Source organism: Fusarium oxysporum, chromosome 7 (assembly GCF_000149955.1).
Source record: "Fusarium oxysporum f. sp. lycopersici 4287 chromosome 7, whole genome shotgun sequence".
NCBI classification, from domain to species: Eukaryota; Fungi; Ascomycota; class Sordariomycetes; order Hypocreales; family Nectriaceae; genus Fusarium; species Fusarium oxysporum.
The window spans coordinates 1272897-1298124 of NC_030992.1; the positions used below are offsets into that span (position 1 = coordinate 1272897).

At 48.5% G+C, this 25228-nt stretch overlaps 12 protein-coding genes across 13 annotated transcripts; 5 read left to right on the forward strand and 7 right to left on the reverse strand.

Annotated features, from left to right (window-relative positions):
• Positions 1 to 300: 300 nt before the first annotated feature.
• FOXG_05127 (homoserine kinase) lies at positions 301 to 3674 on the reverse strand. 2 transcript variants are annotated; one of them, XM_018383243.1, is made up of 3 exons: positions 1469 to 3674; positions 1120 to 1418; positions 301 to 1066 (listed from the first exon to the last, which is right to left on the reverse strand). In XM_018383243.1, the coding sequence occupies exons 1-3, from the start codon at positions 1884 to 1886 to the stop codon at positions 713 to 715; spliced, it is 1071 nt and encodes a 356-aa protein (XP_018240135.1). In that variant the 5' UTR covers positions 1887 to 3674; the 3' UTR covers positions 301 to 712. The 2 variants fall into 2 exon arrangements, with proteins under 2 accessions (XP_018240135.1, XP_018240136.1); XM_018383244.1 differs by having other exon boundaries at positions 311 to 1418; positions 1469 to 2715.
• Positions 3675 to 4569: 895 nt separating this feature from the next.
• FOXG_05128 (uncharacterized protein) lies at positions 4570 to 5045 on the forward strand (the record flags this gene model as incomplete). Its single annotated transcript, XM_018383245.1, has 2 exons — positions 4570 to 4630; positions 4687 to 5045. 2 exons carry the CDS (start codon positions 4570 to 4572, stop codon positions 5043 to 5045), a joined length of 420 nt encoding a protein of 139 aa, XP_018240137.1.
• Positions 5046 to 5519: 474 nt separating this feature from the next.
• Positions 5520 to 6596, reverse strand: FOXG_05129 (uncharacterized protein; the record flags this gene model as incomplete). The annotated part of the gene is made up of 2 exons (XM_018383246.1): positions 6084 to 6596; positions 5520 to 5881 (listed from the first exon to the last, which is right to left on the reverse strand). The coding sequence occupies exons 1-2, from the start codon at positions 6583 to 6585 to the stop codon at positions 5520 to 5522; spliced, it is 864 nt and encodes a 287-aa protein (XP_018240138.1). The 5' UTR covers positions 6586 to 6596.
• A 1115-nt stretch (positions 6597 to 7711) lies between these two features.
• Positions 7712 to 9438, forward strand: FOXG_05130 (uncharacterized protein). The gene has a single exon (XM_018383247.1). It carries the CDS (start codon positions 7817 to 7819, stop codon positions 9155 to 9157), a length of 1341 nt encoding a protein of 446 aa, XP_018240139.1. The 5' UTR covers positions 7712 to 7816; the 3' UTR covers positions 9158 to 9438.
• On the reverse strand, positions 9248 to 11504 carry FOXG_05131 (uncharacterized protein). Its single transcript, XM_018383248.1, has one exon. The coding sequence runs from the start codon at positions 11302 to 11304 to the stop codon at positions 9637 to 9639; it is 1668 nt and encodes a 555-aa protein (XP_018240140.1). The 5' UTR covers positions 11305 to 11504; the 3' UTR covers positions 9248 to 9636.
• Positions 11505 to 11934: 430 nt separating this feature from the next.
• On the reverse strand, positions 11935 to 13996 carry FOXG_05132 (oxidoreductase). The gene is made up of 3 exons (XM_018383249.1): positions 13822 to 13996; positions 12912 to 13650; positions 11935 to 12859 (listed from the first exon to the last, which is right to left on the reverse strand). Exons 2-3 carry the CDS (start codon positions 13254 to 13256, stop codon positions 12143 to 12145), a joined length of 1062 nt encoding a protein of 353 aa, XP_018240141.1. The 5' UTR covers positions 13257 to 13650; positions 13822 to 13996; the 3' UTR covers positions 11935 to 12142.
• Positions 13997 to 14067: 71 nt separating this feature from the next.
• Positions 14068 to 16834, forward strand: FOXG_05133 (uncharacterized protein). The gene is made up of 3 exons (XM_018383250.1): positions 14068 to 14193; positions 14244 to 16478; positions 16532 to 16834. Exons 2-3 carry the CDS (start codon positions 14272 to 14274, stop codon positions 16698 to 16700), a joined length of 2376 nt encoding a protein of 791 aa, XP_018240142.1. The 5' UTR covers positions 14068 to 14193; positions 14244 to 14271; the 3' UTR covers positions 16701 to 16834.
• FOXG_05134 (uncharacterized protein) lies at positions 16717 to 17704 on the reverse strand. Its single transcript, XM_018383251.1, has 2 exons — positions 17131 to 17704; positions 16717 to 17080 (listed from the first exon to the last, which is right to left on the reverse strand). The coding sequence occupies exons 1-2, from the start codon at positions 17575 to 17577 to the stop codon at positions 16889 to 16891; spliced, it is 639 nt and encodes a 212-aa protein (XP_018240143.1). The 5' UTR covers positions 17578 to 17704; the 3' UTR covers positions 16717 to 16888.
• Positions 17336 to 19019, forward strand: FOXG_05135 (U3 small nucleolar ribonucleoprotein IMP3). The gene is made up of 2 exons (XM_018383252.1): positions 17336 to 18018; positions 18074 to 19019. Exons 1-2 carry the CDS (start codon positions 17863 to 17865, stop codon positions 18467 to 18469), a joined length of 552 nt encoding a protein of 183 aa, XP_018240144.1. The 5' UTR covers positions 17336 to 17862; the 3' UTR covers positions 18470 to 19019.
• Positions 19020 to 19100: 81 nt separating this feature from the next.
• Positions 19101 to 20727, forward strand: FOXG_05136 (uncharacterized protein). The gene is made up of 2 exons (XM_018383253.1): positions 19101 to 19992; positions 20039 to 20727. Exons 1-2 carry the CDS (start codon positions 19254 to 19256, stop codon positions 20206 to 20208), a joined length of 909 nt encoding a protein of 302 aa, XP_018240145.1. The 5' UTR covers positions 19101 to 19253; the 3' UTR covers positions 20209 to 20727.
• Positions 20311 to 23397, reverse strand: FOXG_05137 (uncharacterized protein; the record flags this gene model as incomplete). Its single annotated transcript, XM_018383254.1, has 1 exon — positions 20311 to 23397. The coding sequence occupies one exon, from the start codon at positions 23395 to 23397 to the stop codon at positions 20311 to 20313; it is 3087 nt and encodes a 1028-aa protein (XP_018240146.1).
• Positions 23398 to 24540: 1143 nt separating this feature from the next.
• On the reverse strand, positions 24541 to 24952 carry FOXG_05138 (plasma membrane proteolipid 3; the record flags this gene model as incomplete). The annotated part of the gene is made up of 3 exons (XM_018383255.1): positions 24541 to 24590; positions 24723 to 24829; positions 24936 to 24952. 3 exons carry the CDS (start codon positions 24950 to 24952, stop codon positions 24541 to 24543), a joined length of 174 nt encoding a protein of 57 aa, XP_018240147.1.
• Positions 24953 to 25228: the final 276 nt, after the last annotated feature.

Genomic DNA, 25228 nt, shown 5'->3' on the forward strand with positions numbered 1-25228 from the left:
GTGGCTGTGAATTGATATGGGCCAGCCAATGGTTGTACATGGACAGAAAGCCAACTCACCCATACTGGTTTCTGAACATCGCATCAAGCAGAGCTCAGGGTGTTTATGAATCAAATCGAAATTCCTATCACCTCAATTGAATATCGATATTCAGCTCCCCAGTATTGAGCAGCTAGTATGTAACTACCTTATACAACATGCCCAAATGTAATGGAAATGGCTGTTCACATATCCCGAAGCGGAACTAACCTATAGCCGCACGAGATATTCAGCTGATGTTCCTTTTCTCAGAGAATGGAATGCTAGCATTGCAAGATCCTTGTATTTGACGTTTTTTCTAAGTTTATTCTGAAATTAAATATATATCTCATGATGACTTTCAGCCCTACCTATCTGGAGCTTCATAATGATCACGATGCGAGTTACGTGGTCTGGTTCAAGATATCACGTATACAATATATCTAGCCCGCCTACCATTTTCATAAGTCGAATTAAAATTTATATCTAAATCTTCCTTTTATTGCGTTATTTCATTGAATCGTTCTCACATACTCCATGCCTTGGCGTGACCCTCTATCCTCGTTTGTCAGAAGTTTGCCAGCCAAACATAATTCCTTTTACGTGATACACATGTCTATGCAATCCCAGCCACGGTTTTAATTGCAAGGTCATCTTGCTTCCTCTCATGGTATTTGTTTTCACAATTTCATACTCATGAGCGAATGACATGGGTGCCCTCCGCGGGTTCAAGCACCATCCATTGGCACGGTAGATCCTTCTTCTCGTTGTGTTCTCGCAGCTTAGCGATAATCTTAGCGGCGATAGCCTCAAAGTTGTGCGTAGCAAGAGCCAGAATGGTAGGACCAGCGCCAGATAGACAGACACCGAGGAAGCCTTCGTCGGTCTTGGGAGACATTGTTTCGACGATCTCGGTCAGACCGGGGATGAGAGTCTGGCGGTAGGGTTGGTGAATCTTGTCTTGCATGGCAAGATGGATGAGCTCGGGATCGGGAGGGGACTGGCCCAGGGCGACGGGCAGAAGAGCAATTCTCTGCAGGTTGAAGACCTAAGGCCGTGGATTAGCTTCATCATAACTAGACATTCGGGGGTTTGGCATACCACATCGGGACGAGTGTAGTTCGCAGGTAGCACTCCTCGTGCAGCATGCGTAGCAACCTGGAAGTCAGGGATAATAGCAACAGCCTTGATCTCCTTGGCCCATGGGAACTTGATATGGTGACCAATTCCGTAGGGAGGGTTCGGTGGCTTCTTGCCCGTGTCCTCACCTCCGGCTGGCGCAGGTAGAACTTCACTAAGCGGAATTTCGGTTCGGGCAACGTCTTCGGGAGTCAAGGGCTTGAGATATGTTCCGACAAAACCTCCGTAGAGGGCAGCTCCGACATTGTCAGGATGTCTCTCTGGAATTGCGGTTAGCGTGTAATCGAGTCGATCGGAGGGTTAGTTTTACCAATCATGAGACAGTAGTCAAATAGTCGGTCATTGTCGAGGTGCTTCAATCCTCCAACTTCCTTGCCCAGAGCAACGCCAGCAACAACAGCGGCACCTGAGCTACCAAGGCCACGACCTAGAGGAATAGGGTTCTTGACATGCACGTGGGTCTCAACGGGGAACGCCCTCTGGTCGTTGCAGCGCAGGACATAGAGCGCTACACGTGTGATAAGGTTGACCTGGGGGTCAAGGCTGATCTCATCCTCGCCCTCTCCCTCGTATGTGATCTTGCAGTTGAGCGGGTGCTCGGACTTTGTCTTTGACCGATCGATGGTTACATGAAGCTCAAGGTAGACGGACAGAGCAAGGCCAATGACATCAAAGCCAGGGCCGATGTTTGCGCTGGAGCTGGGGGTCTTGATGATGAATGATTCCATGACTGCTGCTGCTGCTGCTGCTGCTTGCTGTGGTGTATGCCGAAGTTCGGAACTGGAGCTTGTTACTTGGAGGAAAGTTTTGAGACAAGATAGCGAGGAGAGGGTCTAACGGCGCGAAGCAAATCGGGGCTAGTACAACTCCAACGCCCTTTTCTGACTCCTCACGACAGAGGAATTCGAATTGCAGATTCAAGAATGAAATGTCACATCAGAGGAAGTCTCGCCGATAGTGGAATTGTCTATTACTGTGACTGACATGATGGTCGAAATCTCCCCGATGACGGAGCTCTCCACCACATGAGCAAAAAAACATGCGGTTTGGGCGCCCTATTACTGAAAATTTGCTTCAACATCAGCAGAGTGAATGGCATTTGGCGGGGTAAAATACTCTGGCTCTTCAGTCCAGAACTGTTGCGGCGGGGTTGGATTCATCTATCGAGAGGCTATCTATTGGTCGATAAGAGAGTTTGCTGAAGGGATCCTGATGGCTAAATTTGGACACTGAATGGTCTGAGCTGCGCTGCGCTGGGATATCGGAGTGGTTTGCATCGGGCCATCGGGTTATAAGTCTGCTGGTGATAATCTTATCTGAGCCGTTATGCATAAGGAATATGTTTGTTGCCTTGATGTAGTTTTTCGATACGAGAAGAGCCACTCTTTTTGCATCCTTGACTTCCTTTATGAGGCTCAGCTTGATCCTCTATATCTGACGTTAACGGATACGATGTTGCACCGTTGTCTCTGCCCAACGCATTGTTTGTGAGCTGTATGTTTGTGGGCCTCAGTTTGCTTAGTAGGGAAATCTTGAAGATTGTAGAAATCCGTATATGCATTACTTGGCTTTAGTAAGTCCACTGCTGTGCAAACTGGCATACCCTGTCAAAAAATACGTCAATCTTGACGATCCAGCCTCTGGGCGAGTTATTTCTCATGATCTGACATTCCAGCTGAAGTTATATGCACTATCCTAACTTGAATAGTATTTGGAGATCAGTTGTCTCATGGAGCTATTCAATAAGTGACACATTCCCAGCCTTTAGCATTTCGATGGTGTTTTCCGTCAACAAGTGACCACCGAACCGTGCCACCCCAACCCAACCGGCTATGCCGACAGCCCACTACTCAGAGGCTTCCAGAACATCCAAGCTCCATATCCCAAAATAGCACAGGACCTCAATTGGCATCTCACCACCATGATGTCAATGTCAATAGTGCATCACGGGTTCTCACGTCGGATTCACTTTTCGGGCACAAGCAGAACAGGACCAGATCCTGGATCCGTCTCGTAACTGCACCAGTGCCGGAAATTCCGGCACTTGAACAATGGATCCTTGAGGTCTTTTTGTCAAGGAAGATCGCTGAGCCCATGACGTTCAAATTCTCGTGTTCTCTTGATGCCCCATGGGATCATCCATGTTGCTAAAACTCCCATTTGCGGAGTTTTTTTTTATCGATCCACAATCCGATGTTCTTGGCTTGGTGTTTTTGTTGTTTTCACGATGCAATACAACGTCAATAGCCCAGACCATACTGTCAATTAATTCCTCTTTGGGCTTCCAGTTATTGACGGTTCTTTGATGCATCGACAACGCAGGGAGGAATACGAGCAAGACTAGTCTGAGATAGACAGGCAGGGCCCTTGAGATCAGTCATGCTTGTTGAAAAGACGTGACTATTCGTGAATAGACAATGCAGCTATTCGGCGGTGAGGTCATGAGATCACCGGTTCGGCACGTCGGTCGAACGAGGTGATATACTAATCCGTGAGACTAATTATTCAACATTGAGTCTTCAACAGTAAAGTATTACCAAAGTAAGGCCAGAGCTATGACCGGCCTTTCCGTAACAAGGTCATCATGATAACCTTGGTGTAGCCTTACTATGATATTACAGATCTTAGTGAGCCTGAGCTTCTTCAATGCGCTGGGGCTACGTTACGTCGTGCTGTTCACAGGACGACACTAGCTCAAGAATACGAGATATTCCTCGCCAAAAACAACCCAACGTTACCCCACAATGCCCCAAAGTGGGGGCCATGACCGGCAGAAATCAACCCCTACACCCCCCTGTATGACGGGAAATATTCTGGATCTTAGGTTCTGGGCCTGTCTACGGATATAGTCAACTGTAATGCGAGCAACCTTTCCGCACGCCGCGTCCTACCTTCAGGCTCTAGCTTCTGTATCCGCTCCTCGAAATAGCATACGGCGTGGCCTAGCCTTGCTCTGGCATCCGTTGCTAAAGCCAATTTTGACAGCGATGGCACCTGGAGACGGTCAATACGAATGGAGCTTGGGTAGCTTCTCGGCCGGGTTGTGATAGCCCATCTGCTATTCAATGCCAGCTATGACGCTATATGGAGACAATCTAGGTTTGTCCAGCCTCCAGCCTTCCTGGTGGTGTCCTCGATTTGGCTGTGGAGAGGCTGATCACCCGAGGGCCGTGATGGGTAACGTTAGATGCATGGTTCGTTCGTTCGTTCGATTTCTTAGAGATCGTTGTGAGAACTCAAGTATAAGAAGAGCCCTCAGTCTCGTCCAGATTTCTATTCTTTTCTTGTATCATCACTCTCAACAACAATCAACCACTCTCATCCTCTTCAAGCTTCCAGCCAAACACTCCTCAACACCACCACTACTTTCCTCTTCACTTACACACAAAGAACCCAACAACAACCGCCAACATGAAGCTGTCCGGTGTCCTCTCTGCTCTTGCTCTCACCTCCGCCGTCTCGGCCACCACTGGTGAGTCTATTCACACTAGTCTCTAATATGTCTTCGCTCACTAACAATTATTCCAGTCTCCTACGACACTGGCTACGATGACAAGTCCCGCCCCATGACTGCTGTCTCTTGCTCTGATGGCAAGAACGGTCTCATCACCAAGTATGGCTGGAAGACTCAGGGCAACGTCCCTACCAAGTACGTCGGTGGTGTCAACATCATCGAGGGCTGGAACTCCGCCAACTGTGGTGGCTGCTACCGCCTCGAGTACAAGGGCAAGAAGATCAACGTCCTCGCTATCGACCACGCTGCCTCTGGCTTCAACATTGGACTCGATGCCATGAACGCCCTCACAAACGGCCAGGCCGTCAAGCTCGGCCGCATCAACGCCCAGGTCTACCACGCCAACCCTTCTGACTGCGGTCTCAAGAAGTAAACGGCGCAACTCTACGATTTTATGAGATGCATATGAGGCTTTTTGGATCGCGGACATTCTTATTCTTTCCCTCCTTAGAACTATGGGTTTAATACTTGGCATTGGCTGGCGTTTAGACTACGATCTTACACATAATCTACCTAGATACTACACTACACTACACATGAATGAACATAGAGCTTAATTTCTTTCACTTCAATTTTCTTCTTTGCAATGCTACGAGGTGAAGTGAGTGAATGATAATTTGAGACCTTAAACTAGTCGTGCGGTTTGCTCCTTTGGTCATATTTTCTGGAGATTAAAGCAGCTTGAAGAAACTCCACTGACAAGCTGTTACTGTCATCGAAAAGTAGCACCTTCCAAGCTGGCCCTCCCACCGTAGCTGTTTTTGTACATGCGAAATCGCTCTCATCTCATTCCCTTATCGAGTCAGAAGCCTTTATGTTTCGTTCCAACCGAGCTTGATAGTGACTTTTATTCCCACTCCCGGAGCGAGGGAGGGGTCTCGCCACCCTCAGACGAAGAAGACGACAACGCATGTAGGTCGTCCCAGTTGTGCAATGAAATTTCATCGATATCAGAGGGAGGGTCAGATAGAGGAGATGACGGAGTGTGAATCAAAGGAGATGGTGGAGGATCGGATAAAGGGGATGAGGCACCCGTCATTGGGCTCCTGATGTTGGTTGAGTTTATGTTTGACAGCCCTTCAAGACTGAGACTATTGTCATCTGTGACGTGGACATAGTCAGGTGTTGGCACTCGTTTGGATGTGACTGGCTCGGGAAGCTTAGGGTCTGTAGCAAGTTTGGTGAAACGGATTCCGCCTTCTTCCTGTTCTTTGAACAAAGTCAGTATATGAGTGTTAACAGATAGGCAAGGCTCAAGGGATATCGTAAAGATGGAGGCTCGGTCTTGGGTGTCGAGAACAAGTGATGAAAGTGTCGGGTAAGTTGAGTGGCACTTTCTCAGAGTACTTCTATCTCCCCAGTGCTTGAGAGCCTCGTCTTTTCTTGCACAGGGAAGAGGAGTAGTACATACCGCTCGGCGAGTTTCCAATCCATAGAGCGCACTCGAGAATTTCAACACGAGCCACAAATTCCTCATACTTGAGGCCATGTTCTAGACCGCCAAGAGGTAGTCGAATTTGTTCTGGGGCCTTCAGGATCACCGTGACTTCCTTTTCACCTGCGACTGACTCGGTGAAGTCTATGAAGTCGTCTATCAACCCTCTTTCACCCTTGAACACCACACATTTCTCTTCGGGGCAGTATCCTATGAAGTTGTCCGCAAAGGTGTCTGATAGTTTGGTGATGTGCAGGTCGGTTGCAGTTTCAGTCTCAGGGCAGCGCGAAATCAAGACAACAACCTCGGATGATGGAAGCAGGTATGCCGAAGAGGGACGGGGTGAATCTTCACGAAAATCTGTGGATATGAGATAAGACTTGTAGGCCGGCTCGAGGATAGCAGCTCTTTGCTGTGTAAAATCAGAAAGATCCCCTGTCAGCAGAGAATCCAGGCTGTCCTCGACAATCGCCGCCATTTTGAGTGTTGGTAAATTAATGGATAGTAAAGCGAGAAATTGTTTAGACATTTATAAGAAGCCCGAGCATTTATCGCAGAGTTTGAGGCAGTAACCTACTAGAAGGAGTGACACTGCCATGTACCTGTCAAGGGCTGGCAATCGGAGGAAGGCAAGGAGAGAAAACAACAAACAATCCAAACGGAAGGAGCAGATTCCTTGAGGAACATTAACTTACCTTGCCTCCGTTAGATGTTGTAAATACTCTTGGTTCTGAAGAATGCCCTAACTTTTATAAAACTCATCAAGTGTGCAATGGAGTTGAATTACCTTCATTTTCTGCATGATAAGTCTCTGGGGGTCAGGACAGAATCAAGCGTCTCCTATCCTAAGCATCCATTCCGCAAATCAGGTAGCTCACCTCTTCACGCAGCTATTAACATCTGATATCAATTCGTATATAGATAGACTCGTTTGTATCGGATACGGACCGCACAAGAGCACAACATTGATGTTCCTATGCGCCATGGTCCATTTATCAAGGACTCGCTTTGGCAAAAGGGGATAAATCAAAGTAGCAATATAGTATCAGACTCTTTGACTTCATGTGAGTTCTTAAACGATACCTTTGAGTATGGATGGATATTATTCACCTTGTCATAGGAAATCCAATGTCCCTTTCATGCAAGTTCACAAGACAAAGCATCGTCAGAATAAATTGAAGTGACAAGGTAAGGTAGAAGAAAGACGGGTACTTGCAATAAACAAGATTCAAAAGGCGTTTATTGTTGCACAGTCCGCTGCTTGTATTCTGGTAGCCGTAGGGAGGGCATAAACAATTCCTTGTAGTCACTTACAAACACTTGACACATCCGACTAGTATCCGTTTGGATCCTTGCATGGATATGAAACAGCACATGCATATTAACACTGATGTATATTTGTTTTATAAGGCTCCAATAAGTCTTCTCATAGGCTAGCTCATCTTACAAGTTGCATTCTTCAGACGCACAGTCTCGATCTACAAACACCCAATCAAATTATCATTATTCCCGGGATACCCAAGCGAATCCGAGTTGCTGCACTGTATCCGAAGTTATTAGTGACGTGACGTGGGGTAATCCTAGTCCGTCATCAGATCGTCGTACTCCTTCTAAACAACGACTTGCAGAAACTCCCGACTCTCCAAAATGCAACTCCAACCTGTTTTTGTTTTGGCCGCAATCAAACAAAACATGTCCCAGACTGAACCATGGCCTCGCTAAACATGCAAAATCTTCCAAACGAGCTCGTGGCTCACATCCTCAGCTTTCTTGACTCTGAATCTGATTTACAAAGGCGCATTTATCTTGACCCTGCAAAGCTCAACAGGCCGGTATCATCCGGTCCAAATACACCCCTCAAGAACGCTTCTTTGGTATGTCGTCTCTGGAGAAGTTCTGTGATAAAAATACTCTTCCGCTATGTCGTTTGGCCGTTTTGGCGATTTTACAAGCCAGTCGCACAAGATGTCGCATCACAAATTGAGGTCCTGAATTTCATCCGAAGAAACAACCTATCATCGTCCGTTGAGAACTTCACTATCCTGATCGATCTTCCTCTCGGATCAGGCCAGAATCGATATCCGGATGGTCAATTCTGGGGTGTTCTGCCTCCTGTATCTCATCAGCCGGAGACGCCCATGTCCTGGAATTTGTTATGGTCTGTTCTGAATCAAGAGGACCCAGACGCCGAGGGTAGTGACACAAGGACTGAGGAAGACAGGGCGCAGTGTTTTTGGGATAACAACTGGCTTTGGCATACTATCTTTGATGTCATTGATCCCTCGAGAATCACCATGATCAGCTCAATAGACATTCTCGCTTCGCTTTTGAGCCGAACTGTCGATTTGTCGAGTCACTGGGCTTTCAACAGCACCTACTATGTTCTATCATTATCACGACCATCACGAAGCATTGCCGAGTCTAAAAGAGTACAGACTCTGCCTTCGCATATTCCGGGACCAACGAACCGCATCCCCTGTGACTTGTTCCATATCAGAGACTGGAGCTCAGTCCTCGTCAATGAAGGATCCTTCGCCCCAGTATATTCAACCTACGAATTCTTTCACTACTCAGCAGCTACTCTTCTTCCTGCAATCTTTGACTCTTCGGATCCTTCCTTCGATGTTCTATGTGCAAACCTTCATTCGTTATCCTACATCGCCACATTCCCCCTTTCTCATCATATTTCTGACCATCTCATCCCTAATTGCCCACCCGTGGAGCATCTCTATGTACAGCTGATGCCCAAGAATCGTGATTTCTGGGAGAGCAGTAGTCTTTCACGGGTGAACCTGTCCGACTTGTGGCTTGAGTGCGATACGTCTTACGCATTGCTTGTGCGTCAAATGCTGGAAACTGTTCCTCAACCGGGCTGGCAGAAGCTGAAGGTGTTTGAAACGGGTGATACCCCGGCAGAAGGAGTGTGGAAGATGAATACTTACGATGACCATATTAATGGGTCAAATGGGTGGAGAGAAGAGAGCGAGGGTGTTTTTGTCAAGGATGATATTGAAAGTAGTGATGAACAAACTATGGTGGAAGAGTCATAGTTATGCGACTGGAAGATTGACAAAGCCAGGTCAGGTTTATGATTAATAGGGCAGCGTCTTATGATGCCAAAGTTCACTGGATTTCGAACAATTCTATGGTTACCTTGCAACTCTATTAGCACTTTTATGATATGGCCCCAGTTCCAATGAGACCACAGAATCTGGGTTCCTATTAAGCTACACAGGAAGAGATCTGAGAGACAGTAAACTGGCGTGGATGAGGTTGATCATAATTTATCTACATGATGCTCTATCTTGGTAGAATATGAAATCTATCACTCATCCACGACTATATCGGTCCAAGTAGCAGGATCGTTGGTAAACCTTCAGCCTCCCAGGCTTCTTGTAGATGAACCCTAAATCCAACGCCTCTAAATGCACAAAGCAGCTGGTAAAGTCTGTACACAATAGACATACCGCCAGAACCTAGTCCCCAGCCGTTCCCTGAAACCCATAACGCCATGTTGAATACACAAAGTCTAATCTTCGTCACTATTGATGTCGCCATCCTTGTCGCTGTCCGAAAAGTCTGGGACAGGTTCCATCGCTGCATGCTCCTTCATCTCTCGATACGTGCTCCAAGTCAGGCCCAAGAATGCGACAATGATCATGGCGCCTCCAACAATGGCGGCAAAGCTCAAGGGCTCGCCGGTAATCATCCAGTCCACAATGGCAACAATGAAGATGGTGAGCAGCGCAGCCACCGACGACAGGACGGGCGAAGTCAGCGAGATAAGAACGAGGAATGAACCGCTGAAAGTGGCATTGGAAAGCACCGCGAGTAGAATGAGCCAGCACGTAGAAGCCGCTGGGATCTCGAACTTTTCAATGTTGAGCCAGTCGAGAATTGGGAGAGGAAGCCAGAGCACCGTGAGAGTGAAGAGCCCAATCAAAGAACCGAAGGTGTTGGCAAAGATCATACCCCTACCAGGTGAACAGCCCTCGGGTGGGCAAGCATAGCGCTTGTACAAGACCTCGTACAGACCATACAGAACTGAACCAACGCCAATGACGAGATTGCCAAGGAATCGGTTTCCGGCCTCGACACTCTCGCCTCCCTCCTTAGTGTCACCATAAGCAACGACGAGGACACCGCCAATAGCGATCAGAACAGCAACCGACTTGTCGAGTCGAAGGGGCTCGCGAAGAAGTGGAACGGAAAATACGTATGCGAAGAAGGCGGAGCAATTGTAAATGGCCGTCAGATCCGATGGCGTTGTCAGACTAACGGCAATGTACCAACTCAAACCAGCGACGGTCAGTGAGCAGGTAATGATGGCAGTGAATCGAACAAAATAACGAACGGGTCGCGCGCGATGTTGAATCGATATATGAAATACATCCAAGGTCTGCTTTTCGATCATAATGGCGGTGGTGCGTAATTGCTGTTTATGTCGCTTCCAGAATACTGGCCATGGTACATCGCGCTTCTGGAAGCGCAAAATAAGGAGCTGAACTGGCCATAACACAACCCAAGAACCGTGTGTAAAGTACATCATACAGTAAGCCTTGTCCCAGCCAAGGTCGTGTTGGATGTATGCGCTCAGCTCTGTCTGAACGCAGAATGCGATCAGACTGATAATGAGGAAGAATCCTGCGTACGTGTACCTCTTCTTGGTCGAATCTTCGGCAACAGCGGCGGCGGTTTGAGGGCTTCGACTGCGCATCGTTGATCGCCGACTGAGACTTGGTCTTCCCATTGATTCTCTGGGATGATATGGGAGATCGTCTTCGCTGGGCTCCCTTGACCCCTTTGATCCATCATTAGGAGGCGAGTAACCAGCGCGGCCGCGCTCTGGGTCATCTTCCTTGTAAAGGAGAGGAGTTCCAGATTTACCATCGCCATGACGATGGTAATGAGGGCGGCGAAGGTCATTGGGATCCATATTGTCCAATTCCAACCACTCGCTGTCACTATGGATCTTTGTATTCTTAGGATCGTGGCGCTTCGTGTCAAGATCGGAAGCGTCGCTCGGAGGGTCGGCGGTGCCACGGGCGCCAACAACGTTTGGTCTGGCAGTCGAAGATGGGCCTGGTTCGCATGTGGTGTCGTCGCTAGATGATGTTGAAGAATCCGAGTCTGTAGACGATCGATTGTGACCTTGCAGAAGGCGGACTTCTTGGTCACTGGTATCACGCCGAGGCATGAAGGGAGAGGGAAGGGAATGGGTACTTCTATATAAAGATAAAAAAAAAAAGCTCGACAAAATTACGAATACAATAGGCGAGGGTGCGATAAAGGAGTGAAACGGCTTAGCTGATTTTGGGGCTGCACCGGGTTTGGTCTTTCGTCAAATCGAGGCGTGGTATTGGATCCGTGGTATGTAAAGGTGGTGTTGAAAAACAGCCATGGATGGTCCGGGGCGGAGACAAGCGGGTCTCGAGACCCCGATTTTGCAGGGGGCTTACTCCGTTGTAGCGCAGGGGACCAACAGCGCGGGGGGGTTTCCAGCACGGTGCCGTCATTGTTGAACCTGGAATCCACTGGAGAACAGGCTAAAAATGGTAAACCATGAGGTGATTGTTTAGGTAGAATCATGACCGTTGATGAGATTGTTGCTAGCGACTCAGTGAGGTTATCGCGGTTACAGGTGAAAGGTCACGGCGAATAAGTTACTGTTAACCGTTGAAAGCATTCACTAGCAACTGAGATTAAACTCTCTGCTCCCACGTGCGGGAATTAGCTTATGCGTGGTACAAAAGGACATTACTACTTTGTACCTACAACAGGTTTTGGCCTGTCTCTTGGATCTCTTTAAGATCTGATTGCATTAGATGCTACCTTACTCTTATCTTGTCCTGCAAACAAATGACGCCTTCGGTCATGTGCCCTCCGCCTTCTCTCCACGCGCCCCCAAAACCAAGACAACCTTTGTGAACGGTATCACCATGCCACCAACAGAAATGACTGACAGCACGTGGGTTTATATTCAAGGGTCTAGGTAGTCTATACCAAGCTCTGTATTACTTCTGCCTATTGCTATTTTACTTGGCCGACGCACCAAACAGAGCCTCGTGTACATCATATGTATATTCCAAATCCCCATGCCAGTAGTTGGCCGTATCTGCCTTGGAGTACAGCCACGCCTGGTCAAGTGCCTTTACCACCTCGTCGGGCAGAGGTCCCTTTTCAACGAGCTCAAGGTTCTGCTCGAGCTGCTGGATGTTGGACATACCAATGATAATTCCATCGTTACCGTTTGTGACTTTTAGTCCGGAGTGGTGGATTATCCATCGCAATGCTGTCTCAAGCATGCTCAGTCCGTTCTTCTCCGTAGCTTCCTCAATAGCCTTCAGAGCCTTGAATGTGCTCTCTCTGAAGTATCGCTGACGATATGCCGTACCAATCTTGCTCTGATCAGAAAAGCGGCCGCTCTCGGGCTTGATGTCCATCGACTTGATCTTGCCAGACAGGAGACCACCAGCGATTGGGTTGTACACAACGATGTCGAGGCCGTATCTCCTGCAGGCTACAAAAAGCTCCGCCTCGATGGAACGGGTGAGACAGTTGTACATGCCCTGGTAGACCGTGGGCCGGACCCAGTTGTTGTACTTGCAAATCATGACAACTTCTGCGACCTCGTACGCCGTGAAGTTGCTGATACCGAACTTGACGAACTTTCCATCCTTATGTAGCTTGTTGATAGCTTCGAGGGTTTCTTGGAAAGGAGTGCCGCGGTCAGGACGATGGAGGTAGAGCAGCTAATGGGCGTGTTAGTGCATGCAACTAAGCTTATCGGGACATGCCACTTACATCGATGCAGTCAGTTCCCAGCTCCTTCAGACTGGTCTCAACCGACTCGATGACCTTGTCGTATGTGTTCTCGCCAGGCTGGACAGGATACTTGACCTTTGTGTCCACAGTAAGTCCTCTCTCTTTCCAGTTGGTCTGCGAGCCAGTCCAGCCCTCCTGTTTGCCGCCAACATAGATGCGGGCAGTGTCGACTTCGTTGTAACCCTTACTTTGAAAGATGTCAAGAGCCTTGTTGTAAGTTTCAGGGTCAAAGATACGCGCGTCGAGCTGTTCACTACCAGGGGGTCCAAAGGTCATTAGACCCAGGATAACACGAGGCTTGACGTTCTGGGTTACGAGAGGCATTGCGACGGTCGATGGTGTTTGTAAGTGTTTTAATTCAAGGCTACTAGTAGATGGAAGATGGAGGGGTCAAGCTCTTTATAGTTCCTCGGAAAGGATTTGCTTCGGAGATGTGACTCGTAAACTCCAGCTCTTTGTTGTCGTGCCTTTCCGCGACCTACAGCTCATAATAGCACCCCACCAACGTCTGCGGCTTCGGGCGGGGTATGATCTTGGTAGATAGTTACAGCCAAATGAGCGCCATGAGAGTTTAATCGGATCATCATCCGAGACATTTGTTTACTGGCCAGGACAAGGCATTGGTGGATTAGTAATATTGTGCGTTTCAGCCTTTGACCACCGATTACGATGCCGTGATAACGAAAGGAGTTGAAGGAGTTGAAGCTCCTATAAGCTACTTATCAGGGTTAGCTTCATGACGTAGATCCACGGTTGTGCTTCGGTCCAGAGCTTCATCGGACTTAAGCCCGGGTAGAACTCTATGGTCATTGAACTGACCAGAACGACAGAATATTATCTTATGAAGTCTGGGTCAAAGTTGGATCTGAGGACCCATCATGTAACTCACAGTGACTCGCTTGGTATCTCAACCCATGTGCTGGTGCCATCAAAACTTAAAATGTTTGCACAGACAATGACCAAGGGTCAAGCCTCCATGAACCTGAACAAGTTTGAGCCTACCTGGCTACTATAATCTTCCCATTGAGAGAAGTCAATAATTTTAGAAAAACAACAAGAGACGCTCTTATGAAAAGCATGTCTTTAAATAACGTATTTCAGGTGGATATATTTCGATGTCATTAGACATCGGATAAATATCGGCGACTGATATTCCGCCTTCAACTCCAAAATCCAAGTGTCGCGATCGGATTTTGAGCTTCCCAATTGCCGAGTCCATTCCCGCTACCATTTGTGAATGTGTTGTTTCAAACATGCTTCTGTAAGGATCAATCGGCATCGCCCGTGTCAAGCAATGGCTAATTTCCTCAGATTCTCCTCCTCATAGACTAATTCCATCATGAGGGCGCAATTGGCCCGCCATGCTCGACGGATCCTTATCCAACAAGTCCGATCCCCGTCTTGCGCTGTCTATTCGGCTCCCCTTCGACGAAGATGTGCACCCAGAACAATCAACAATGGTTATTCGAGACGATTCTTCCTCGACGGCCTATTCGCCAAAGCCCCTCGCGAGATTCGTCAACCTGAGTTTGAACCAGGATGGCAGAAGATTATGATTTGGAGGAGTCGCATGCTCGACAATTTACGGCCTCCACCTGCAGAAGAGCTTATCCAGGCATGGAAATCTTTCTTCGAAGGAAAGCTGTCATGCCGAATGGCATTGAACGGTACACAAGCGATGCAATGCCGTCGACTCCTCGAATATCTTATTAAAGAACGCGAATTTCCGACCCAGGCCAAGATTGAGATCTCCGAGATTCTGAAAGCCCTCACTGCTCTCGAGAGCCTCCGACCTCGTGAGAGAACCGAGCATCATTTAGATTTCGCCAGAACCCTTTGGTCCGCCATCAATAACCCGAATCTGCAGAAGCCAAACTGGGTGACTAGTGGTTCAATATGGTCACAGTACCTCACTGTGCTATGCACCTTTGGTGGATCGAAAGAAGCTCTCGAGATTGCCTACGCAAAATGGAACGACGTCATGGAATTCTGCAAGAAGAAGACGAAAAATCCGATATTATCCTTAGCGGATGGACTTGCCAGGGACGGCTGTGAAGAGGACCTTGTCGAGCTGATCAACTATGCCGAGAAGAACGGCTACCCCTATGACAAGCACCTTCAGCGCGTACTGGTCACTTATTATGCCCAGAACAACCGAGTCTCCGAGACAAAGCAATGGTTCGAGAAACCACTCTCATCTGGAAGTCCGTCAAACAAGATTATACCCCTAATTGCTTCTTTTGCTGCCCGCAACAACCTGCAAGAATGGGCGGTTCCTTTTTTCCTTGAGATCGGCAACAAGCTCAACGAGAAGCCGGAGCAGCATTACTGGGATAGCCTATTGCAGGCGATTCTCATCATAGGCAAAGGCTTACCAGAGGTGGAAAAGATGATATCCCACATGGATAGTTCTCAGGAAGCTATCAAGACCACCACAGCCACTATTAACAGTCTTCTCCGAGCTGCTCTGGGAATGAACGACTCGTTATTAGCTGAGGAGATTCTCTCGCTTGCTACAGATAGGGGTCTCCCGCTGGACGGCGAATCTCACCTTATCCTCATGGAGATGCGACTTCATGCAGGCTATCTGCCGGGAGTTCATGCAGCATACAAGAAAGTCACACACCACGAGCCCTGGCATGTTCAACCTGATCTCTGGTGGGATTTCGGTCGACTTGTAAATGAGTATATGATGACTCTCACAACGCAATCGACACCAAATTTCAAGATCATCGGCGAGATTATCGAAATGTGTGAGGAGAACCAGGTGCTCCTTGAGCCAGAGACGGTGGCTTCGCTGTGTATCCGATTCTTGGAGAATGAGCAGCACTACGAGGTTATGGACATATTATCCGTCCACTCGTTCCAATTCAGCGCAGCGGAGCGAGAGGTCATTCAAGATGCATTCACCCAATTCTGTGTGAATCGCGAAACTAGCACTTCACGAGCATGGAACGGGTATCAGATTTTACGGCAGTTCTTCCAGGATCTTAGCTTTGAGCACCGTGTACAGCTGATGGAGGCCTTTTTTGAGCGAAAACGTCCAGATATGGCATCCCATGTCTTTGGTCACATGCGACAGCACCGAAATAGCGACTACCACCCCAAGCGCGAGACGTACATATCATGTTTTGAGGGTTTATCACGATGTCCAGATGAAGAGCCTCTGGACATCGTCCACAACATGCTCAAGATGGATACAACAGTTGAGCCCAACACCCAGCTCTATACTTCTCTCCTATTGGCTCATGCGGCTTGCGGGAAGACTACCCAGGCAATGGACTTTTGGCAAGCGATCACAGCCTCCCAAGAAGGACCTTCTTATGCCAGTTTAGAAGCTGTGTTCTGGGCTCTTGAGCGTACACCGAATGGTGCAAGCCAAGCACACATCATCTGGAAGCGGATAAAAAGCATGGACATTGATGTGCCACCGGCAGTATACAACGCATATGTTGGTGCTGTTGCTGGCAGTGGAGAGGAGGCGGGGGTTAAGGATCTTGTTATGCGAATGAGCTTGGCGACTGCGGGCGAGCCAGATGCAATGACGTGAGCTCCAATACCATCTCCTACTGATATAACAAATCGCTAACATGAACTAGACTGGGCATTGCTTTCAATGCTTTACCAGGGCAGACGCTGCAATCGAATTTCAAAAGCTGGGCTCAGGCGAGGTACCCTGAAGCATGGGCTAGCCTCGAGTCCAAGGGTAAGCGACTCAACAAAGACTCGCTGTGCCAATACAAGCTCAACAGGGTAATAAGAGCTTGAATGTATCACAAGGATTTTGCATAAAACGAAGAGATGTTTGGATGTAGACAATTGTATCAATATGTTACATAGAGGTTGAGGCTGTTATACATACGACCAAAAAAATAATGACCATGACATCAATCATCCCAGACAACATGAACGCCGGCACAGAACAAGTCGTTTTTCCCTTTCTATATACGACTGGTCTACTTGTGGCGTGAGAAGAATTGATCTCGGAGCATCTCAGGGTGAGCGTGTACGCTGGGGTAGATGCCCATGCCCTGTACTCGGCGAACCATCTTGGCCACCTTGCGCTGGTTGACGGGCCGAAGACGTGTGAGATTGGAGTGGTTGATCATTCCAGAGGTTGATGTGAAGTGCTCGATAAGAGAGAAGTTCTAGGCGAAATGTTAGTATGTGTAACAATTGGTGGGCGATATGCACGCACCTTGTACATATCAAGAGGGCTGATTCCAAGAGCATCGATAACATCATTGTTCCGCACAGTCTTCTTCCTCCACTTCTGCATCTCGACAGGGCTCAGATCATGCGGCGAGTAGACGTCACCAGCCTCCCATCGTCTGGGCATCTGCTTGAGGAAATCGTTTGACATCTTCTGGTTCTTGAGAAACTCCATCTGCGCAGTCTTCTCCATAGTGTACGTGTTTGTCCGCGTCTTGAATCGCTCCAAGAGTCTGGCAGCAGCATCTCCTCGACCTCCTCGACCAAGTCCTCCCTTGCTGTTGCTGGCATTTAGACCAGCAAGACGGTTGGCGTGTCCACCGGAGGGGGGGTGTCGGCCGGGAGCTGCAGTAGCTGCTGTGGTGGAAAAGGGACGGATGACGCTTCGCGCAATCGTCGAGGCCGTCGAGGCCGTCGGTAGTTGAGGGGGCATTTTGGGCGGTCGCAATTGAAGCCGTCGGTCGGATTGGCGGTTGCGAGGCTCTAGAGCTGATTTTGGTGATGTTCGATCGTTGGAGGTTTTTCGACCAAGCGGAATGCGGCGGGGCAGATTCCGCGACTCCACTCAGATTTTATCGTTTTCTCATCCAGCCTTGAACTTTTATATCGCGGGACAGCAACGATTACCTCTACCAACAACTGCGCCGACACATAAAATAAACCATCAAGCGGGGATTACGGAGTTTTTAATACTTGGGGGCGAACAAATACCGCGATCATGGTCCGAAAACTCAAGCATCACGAGCAGAAGCTCCTCCGAAAGACAGACTTCATCACATACAAATCCGACAATGGCCATCGCGACAAGGCCGTCATGCGACGGTACATGATCCAGAAGCCCGAGGACTATCACAAGTATAACCGTCTTTGCGGCGTAAGTCTAAGTCACTTCTATCTCAGGCGCAGATTCATTGTACTAACAATCGCAGTCTCTGCGCCAACTCGCTCATCGCCTTTCCCTCCTCCCTCCCGAGAACGCAACACGCCGCAAGCACGAAGAACTCCTCCTCAACAAGCTTTACGACATGGGTGTCCTTTCTAGCGCCTCCAAGCTTTCTGCTGTCGAGAACAGCGTTACCGTCAGCGCCTTTGCGCGCCGTCGCTTGCCTGTGCTGATGACAAGACTGCGCATGGCTGAGACCGTGCAAGCGGCTACGAAGATGATTGAGCAGGGCCATGTGCGTGTGGGTACAGAAACAGTCACGGATCCTGCGTACTTGGTCACAAGAGGCATGGAGGACTTTGTAACATGGACTGTGGGCAGCAAGATCAAGAGGAACATCATGAAGTACCGCGACCAGCTGGACGATTTTGAATTGCTATGATGTGGCCATTTGGAATGGCAACAGGTGGAAAGTTGGAGGGGGAGAAGGAGGGAAATGCATGGGCAATTGGGAGTTTGGGCGTCTTTGTATGTGTTCTTCTTTGGAGGATTCCGTCATGATGATTCAAAAGTTTGAGAATGGCTCTATTTGCGATAATAGACTTTTGGTCAAATCTCGACGCAGCGTTCTTGTCGTATGGGAAGTACAAGTGTGGCAGATGAAACGGGCAGCTCCTTTTCCTCCCCCTTTGGCTTTCAGATAATGTTCTCCGTGTTTCTGCCTTGACACCCCCTTGGATCAACCAAAATCTTACCTGGATGGCGTCATGAACGACATGAGGGCAAGTCCTGAGCCATTGTTCAGAGATCTTCTTAGACAAGAATAATTGTCTCGGGCAGCTCAAATCTCAAATAGAGGTTGGCCAAGATAGTTGGGTATAAGATAAACTAGGACCATAATTCTGTTTGGGAGAGACGTGTTTCCAGGATCAGCATCTGCAAAAGTACCTCCACACTCTGCAGAAACAATATCATGCTACACCACACAGTTGATATGCTAAGAACGATACAGTGACATTCATGATTGCTGTTGGGCGCCTTCGGCCCCGCTCGGCTCCGTATCCGGGAGGCGGAGAACTTACAAAACGAGCCGAGTCCCGTGTGGGCGTCTAAGTCAAAAGTCCCCCATCCTACTCTATATAAAGCAATTCTTCTTCCTTATATAGCACCCGCATACGCATGTTTCACGGTCTCCGTGCTTAGATCACTGTGACTCTTTGCGCATCATGGCAGTTCTTTCAACCCTCAAGGAGCTCATAGAGTGCCTCACTGGCCCCTATCTTTTCATGGGAATTGCTATGCGTTTCCTTCCCGGCACTCTTCTCGAGGTTATCAGAAACAAGGACTTCCGAACTTTGTTCTCGCCATCCCGCTTCAAGGATGTTTGGTTCGGCAACTTTTGGGCTTTCATCGGGCCGCAGGTAAAAGCCAACGCAGAGAGCCGTGTCATTCCATTACTCGAAGGTCGTGTGAGAAATGGCCGTATGGGAGACGAAGTTGTTGGAGAGCCCATCAACGGCGTTGTTCTTGAGATCGGTGCGGGGACCGGAATGTGGGCGGATGTGTTTGCCAAAGTCAACGTTGGAGTGAACAACCAAGGAGATGCTGATGGAGAATTGAGGCGAAGAAAAGGAGGCAACGGTTTGACTCGCGTGTATGGTATTGAGCCAAATCCCAAGTCTGCGGCAACTCTGCGACAACGAGTGAAGGATATTGGCCTTGATGATATTTATGAGGTTGTCCCAGTGGGCATTGAATCCCTCGACGATCCAGAAGCGTGGGATGGGCGCATTGAGCCAGAAAGTGTCGATTGCATCGTCACAATTTTGTGTCTCTGCAGTATTCCTGAGCCTGAGAAGAACATCAAGCTTCTGTATCAGAGTCTCAGGAAAGGGGGTCGATGGTATGCCTATGAGCATGTGCGCATCAATGAGAACAGGGGGGTCCTCTTGCGTGCCTATCAATGTGAGTCAGCCATCCGGCCCAGAAAAGCAATTGCTGATAACGATAGGGGTTACTGGTCTTGTGTGGTCACAAGTCATGGGGTCGTGCCGCATTTGCCGATCAACAGGGAAATCGTTAAGAGAAGCCGGGCCATGGGAGAAGATTGACCTAGCACAGCCTGAAGGGGAGGCAAGGTTTGGTATTCTTCCCCATGTTGTTGGAACATTAACCAAATAAGCGGGTGTCCATAGTATTTCACGACTGCCGGAACCATGTCGCGGCTGGGAATCAAAATATGAGTTATACATTATGGGTATCAAATCGGTGCGCCAACGCCCGTCACAGCTCGTCATCATCATCGTCATCTGAGAGGAATATCGAGGTTCTTATACTCGACCCCTGAGCCTCCGTCTTGATCTTCTTCTCACCTTCCATCTTGGTGTCAACGGCCTCCATTTTTGTATTCTCTGTCTTCACCAAAGTATGTATGGTGTCATCCTTTTTGATGTCTTCTTCTTTCAGGGTCAGCTTAGCATCCTTCTTCTCATCCTTGACCTCTTCTTTGGCATCGATGTCGTGCTTAGTGTCCACTTGAGCAGTATCTTTCACATCCTCCTCCTTGATGATGCCTTCTTGTATAAGCTTCGCAGCTCTCCTCTTATAAAAAGTGTCTAGACAATTTCTCCTTGCCTCTTGACTCCAACTCTCCACAACAAGTGCAAAGTCTGTTGCATTCGTGAAGCCAAACTCTCTGGCCATTTCGCAGAAATGTCGGAGCATGACTTCTTCAGGGGGATTGTACATGTTGTGTAGGCCGTCCCCTTGTTCGTCATCACTCTCCGCGAAAAGGGCGCTCTGTCCATCAACATCTCCAGATGAGTATGTTGTCATGACAGCCCGTCGTGAGAGTTGTTCCTCGACTTTGGACGTTCCAATCACCTCACTATTGTCGTGTGTATACTCGACACCCGCAGAAGTGAGGATCGCTTGGATCGCGTCGCTCTTTGGCTTTTTAGCCTTTTTGGATTCGATCATTCGTTGCTGGTTCTCTGCTGTGAGCAGAGTGGCAAGTTGGCTCATACCACCATCTTCAGCATCAGTTTCTTCATTCTTCACCACCGCAAGGTCCTCTCCATCTTTGGCCGCCTGCTCCATGTTGACATCCACAAGATGCACGCCCGCCTTTGCTTCGGCAATATTTGTCTTGTTCACAATTTCCTGCAATAAGCCACTATCGTTATGGTAGGTAAAGATGTTGGCAAGACCAAATATTTCACCCTTTCGATCAGTGTCCTGTTGGACACCCTTGAAGTAGCGACGTTCAGACGATGCAGTGTAGCCAATGTTTGCTTGCTGCTGTTTGTAAATCTGACGCGCGTACACAATCTCCTCGACTGTCCCGAGCGATATAAGACGGAAAACCTCAACATCGCGAGTTTGGCCGATACGATAGGCTCGATCCTGGGCTTGAAGGTCATAAGACGGATTCCAGTGAGGATCAACAATAACAACTTTATTCGCAGATGTGATGTTGAGTCCCACGCCGCCAGCTTTGGTTGAAATGAGGAAGACAAACTGCGTCGGGTCGGAGTTGAATGTGTCAACAACTTCCTGGCGCTGTTCATAACTCAAGGAGCCATCCAAATAGCTAACAGTGTAGCTCGTATTGGTGAATAGATGCTGGAGGATACGAAGAAGTCGCACACTATGAGAGAAGACAAGGACCTTGTCTCCATTTGAGTGCCAGAATTTGAGCAACTTCTTCAGAACTTTCCATTTTCCACAAAACTCGGGATTAACAAGATTCTTAATCCGATCCCGATTGTCGTAGACGTATTTCCAGTCTTCAGGCAAGCAAGTTCGAAGAGTGTTTAGATCTGACTCGTGTTTTCCCTCCAAGTCGGTGGTTTGTGGCACAAGGAGAGTAAGATGATTTGCCATCTTTTGCAGCACGATCATGCTGGGGAAAACAATGTTCTGCCAGCGTACGCCGCTAGAAAGGAGGCGATCACAGCACCATCCTCTCTTCTTGTCTCCACAGCAGGGCTCAGAAAGACTGCGAAGGGGATCGATGTCCGCGCTTTCCAAAAAGTTCTCGTATGCTTCCCTCTGGAGATCTGTAAGAGGACAGAAGACGACTCGGTCGGTTTTCTTGGGTAATTGCTTCGCTAAGATGCTCTTCATCCGCCGAAGGAAATACTGTGGTAGCAGATTGTGGACCAGTTTGTCAGCTGTTGTTCTTGCCAGGCTGAGCTGAGCTTTCGTTGCGTCGTGAGACTGGCCAACAGTCAGGGGCTTGGTGACTCTTTGTGTCCATTCTGCCAGAGTCCCGAAGTGTCCAGGGTTAGTCCAGTCCAGTAGTGTCCAGAGCTCTTCGTATCGGTTTTGGATCGCGGTACCAGTGAGGCCAAGACGACAAAGCGCATTGATCTCATTGAGAGCCTTGGTAGTTTCTGAGTATCTGTCTTTCAGCCGGTGACATTCGTCAGCAATCACTGCGTCCCATTGAACCATGTTGATTGAGCTTCGGCTGTTCTTGTATGTGTCATAAGTGGTGATCATGATTTCAACTAGCCCTGCACGGGCAGTACTCAATGCGTCGTCTTTATGGGATCCGTGGAACAGGTCAGTATGCCACCAGCCCCAACGATCTAACTCGTTCTTCCAGTTCACAATGAGAGACCCGGGGCAAATAATCAATATTCTCGGATACCATCTGTGGGGATATTGGCGGATTTGTCTCAGCCGCTTGGCGTCACGCTCGTCGCCAGTCTTGCCAAATGCAACTGCTAGAAACGCAGCAACTTGCACCGTCTTTCCGAGACCCATGTCATCTCCCAGGATACCACCTTCTTGGTAGACAAACTTTCTGTGCAGAAATGAGACGCCAGCAACTTGATAATCTCGAAGATACTGGGCGATCGACGCTGGGATGAGACCTGCTGATTGGGGCAGTTCAATATCTTTGTACGGTCGTGAAGGTTTTATGCCACTGCTTTCACTGAACTTGGGTCGCTCTTCCAGCTCCCTGAGTCTTCTGGTTTCTTCGAAGTGAATCCCCGAATAATCAGGAGGTACCATAAGAGCATGATCGTGGTGAAGTTTCCTCTTAGTGTCAAACTTGCGCCGTCGCTCGATCAGATAATCAGGTAAACCTGCGAGCTCGTAATCATCTTTGGGTGTTTCATTCTCTGCATGTACATCATCCCCTTTCTTTTTGCGAGTTGACTTTCGCCCACCACGACGCTTTTTGGGCTTTGCTGGTAGATCGTCTTCGTCTCCAGTCCACTCAACCTTCTCTTCAATCTCAGTCTCGTGCTTCCTTTTCTGGGCAGACTTTGAAAAGGACGAGATGTTATCCTCAGACTCCGAAGCTGTGCCTTCATCGTCAGGTATTTCTATTACATCTGGTGGTGCTGGAGGCATATCGAAGAGTGAGGTCAATGGTGAAGTACACGGTATGATGAACGCGTGGCGACGCGCTGTAGCGTCACAAGGAGCGAAAGCACGTGACTTTGTTCAAGCATTTAAGCATTATGTCATTTCTTAAGATAACCTCGATTGCCAAACCTCAGCCACGCTCTCAACAAACGATTTAGAATCGTATGATGGAAGCAATCTCAATCGCAAAGTTAGATACGCGTATTCGCTATTCTAATTCTTGTCTTTTTGTGGGCAGTCAAAAAGCCCAAGCTGAAATATTAGCTCCACCCTTATTTCTAATTGAATCCATTGAACGCACAGCCACAGTGATCGCCCATGATGAACCCGCTCGACAATGCCAAATGATCCCGAGTCGGCAATCGTGAGTTTAGTGATCCTTTTCCCTTTCTTTCTGGGACTTGACAACGGGGCTACAAAAATCTCAATGTTATCAAAGTTCCAACACCAATGTAGGACAAGGCAAACACTGCCAAACATAACCAAGTTTGTACTTTGGTGCTACTGTTTTCATCTAATTAGTAGTTTGAGTTTGACGTGTCTTGAAAAGTGTCCGCCTATGGGTAGCGCATTTTCCGGCGAGAACAGGGGATCCATGTCACACACATCTGCCGATGCAAGTTTGTACAATGGGACGATGAATAGTCACTTGTTGTTTGCTTCAGCTTCATGTCACGGAGTGAATGTTGAGGTAACGGTGACATTGACGTGTTAAGGAATTGTTGGATTGACGGGTATCGAATTAATTACTAAAAAGCCCAGTGCATCTTTGCATTGAGAGCCAATCCAACATGCGCCTCCATCATGTCGTAACTAAACAAAGGAAAACAAGAAACTTGAATCGCGCCCATGCCAGTCGTAAAAACCAGTATCCAGCGCCAAGCGCGGAACACCGGCGTAAGGTATCAAAGCGAGGAAAACAATCTGCGCAGCTCGTCACAGCGTCGTCGGTAGACAGCATGCGCCCGGATTGCTCGGCAGTCATTTGTGTCTTGGCCGTCAGACAAGGTGTCTCGTGGATAATGACAACCGATGGCTGACCAGTCTTGGGCGATTAGAAAGCGGGGCAGCCATCATTGAAGCGATCCGGGAAGCGCCGCAGAGCTGAGGTGCGAGGTGCGAAGAGGCTTAGTACTTCAGAATGATGTACAGAGCGTGGATGATACCGGGGATGTAACCTGAAGCGGAACGTTAGTAAACTGCTGAGCAATGTGCGAAGGGACGGTCAAGGGATGGGTAAGCCCGAAACCGCGGAGGGGTCAAATGCAGCTGGATATTGGAAGTTGGGATGAGAGACAAGAGGAACGTACCCAAGATGGTAAGGAGGATGTTGATGAAGAAGTCGGCACCGCAGCCACGCTCGAGGAAGACACCCACGGGAGGGAGGATGATGGCAAGGAGGATCTTGCAGATGTCGCTGTTAGAAGTGTCAGTACATGTAATCTTGTTGTTTGTTCACCCTAACAGCGGATCGCTCGGGATGACGTCGCGAAGTCGAGTGTGGTTGAAGAGGTCGAGCTTACCTAGCAGTGAAAGGCATGTTGTCGGTTGGGAAGGCGAGGTGTTACTCGGAAGGTGTGTATAGTAGGTAGTGGTTGGGGGTGAGAAGATAGGATAGCTTCGTTAGACAGAGTTTGTATGAGATGTTAGGAACTGGATCGTAGTCGAGAGGGAGATGGTTTGTCTTTTATACAAGGCTCCGTCACAAACGGGCGGGCCAAGGACGGGCATGGCATCACATCACTCATTACGGATACACACCCATTCAATCTGAGAAGATAATCACTGCCAACCCAATTTCGTTCCGTAGCTTCCA

What these genes read in the sequence shown, in the direction of transcription:
- FOXG_05134 (XM_018383251.1), bottom strand. Translation starts at nt 17,577, where the DNA reads ATGCCCCCTCAACTACCGACGGCCTCGACGGCCTCGACGATTGCGCGA. An exon ending in GCCCTCTTGATATGTACAAG is followed by an intron (nt 17,081 to 17,130) that starts GTGCGTGCATAT and finishes CATTTCGCCTAG; the next exon opens with AACTTCTCTCTTATCGAGCA.
- FOXG_05135 (XM_018383252.1), top strand. Translation starts at nt 17,863, where the DNA reads ATGGTCCGAAAACTCAAGCATCACGAGCAGAAGCTCCTCCGAAAGACA. An exon ending in AGTATAACCGTCTTTGCGGC is followed by an intron (nt 18,019 to 18,073) that starts GTAAGTCTAAGT and finishes TAACAATCGCAG; the next exon opens with TCTCTGCGCCAACTCGCTCA.
- FOXG_05127 (XM_018383243.1), bottom strand. Translation starts at nt 1,886, where the DNA reads ATGGAATCATTCATCATCAAGACCCCCAGCTCCAGCGCAAACATCGGC. An exon ending in TGACTACTGTCTCATGATTG is followed by an intron (nt 1,419 to 1,468) that starts GTAAAACTAACC and finishes CCGCAATTCCAG; the next exon opens with AGAGACATCCTGACAATGTC. An exon ending in ACTACACTCGTCCCGATGTG is followed by an intron (nt 1,067 to 1,119) that starts GTATGCCAAACC and finishes CCACGGCCTTAG; the next exon opens with GTCTTCAACCTGCAGAGAAT.
- FOXG_05133 (XM_018383250.1), top strand. Translation starts at nt 14,272, where the DNA reads ATGAGGGCGCAATTGGCCCGCCATGCTCGACGGATCCTTATCCAACAA. An exon ending in GGCGAGCCAGATGCAATGAC is followed by an intron (nt 16,479 to 16,531) that starts GTGAGCTCCAAT and finishes AACATGAACTAG; the next exon opens with ACTGGGCATTGCTTTCAATG.
- FOXG_05131 (XM_018383248.1), bottom strand. Translation starts at nt 11,304, where the DNA reads ATGCCTCGGCGTGATACCAGTGACCAAGAAGTCCGCCTTCTGCAAGGT.
- FOXG_05130 (XM_018383247.1), top strand. Translation starts at nt 7,817, where the DNA reads ATGGCCTCGCTAAACATGCAAAATCTTCCAAACGAGCTCGTGGCTCAC.
- FOXG_05136 (XM_018383253.1), top strand. Translation starts at nt 19,254, where the DNA reads ATGGCAGTTCTTTCAACCCTCAAGGAGCTCATAGAGTGCCTCACTGGC. An exon ending in CCTCTTGCGTGCCTATCAAT is followed by an intron (nt 19,993 to 20,038) that starts GTGAGTCAGCCA and finishes TGATAACGATAG; the next exon opens with GGGTTACTGGTCTTGTGTGG.
- FOXG_05132 (XM_018383249.1), bottom strand. Translation starts at nt 13,256, where the DNA reads ATGCCTCTCGTAACCCAGAACGTCAAGCCTCGTGTTATCCTGGGTCTA. An exon ending in TGGGAACTGACTGCATCGAT is followed by an intron (nt 12,860 to 12,911) that starts GTAAGTGGCATG and finishes CACGCCCATTAG; the next exon opens with CTGCTCTACCTCCATCGTCC.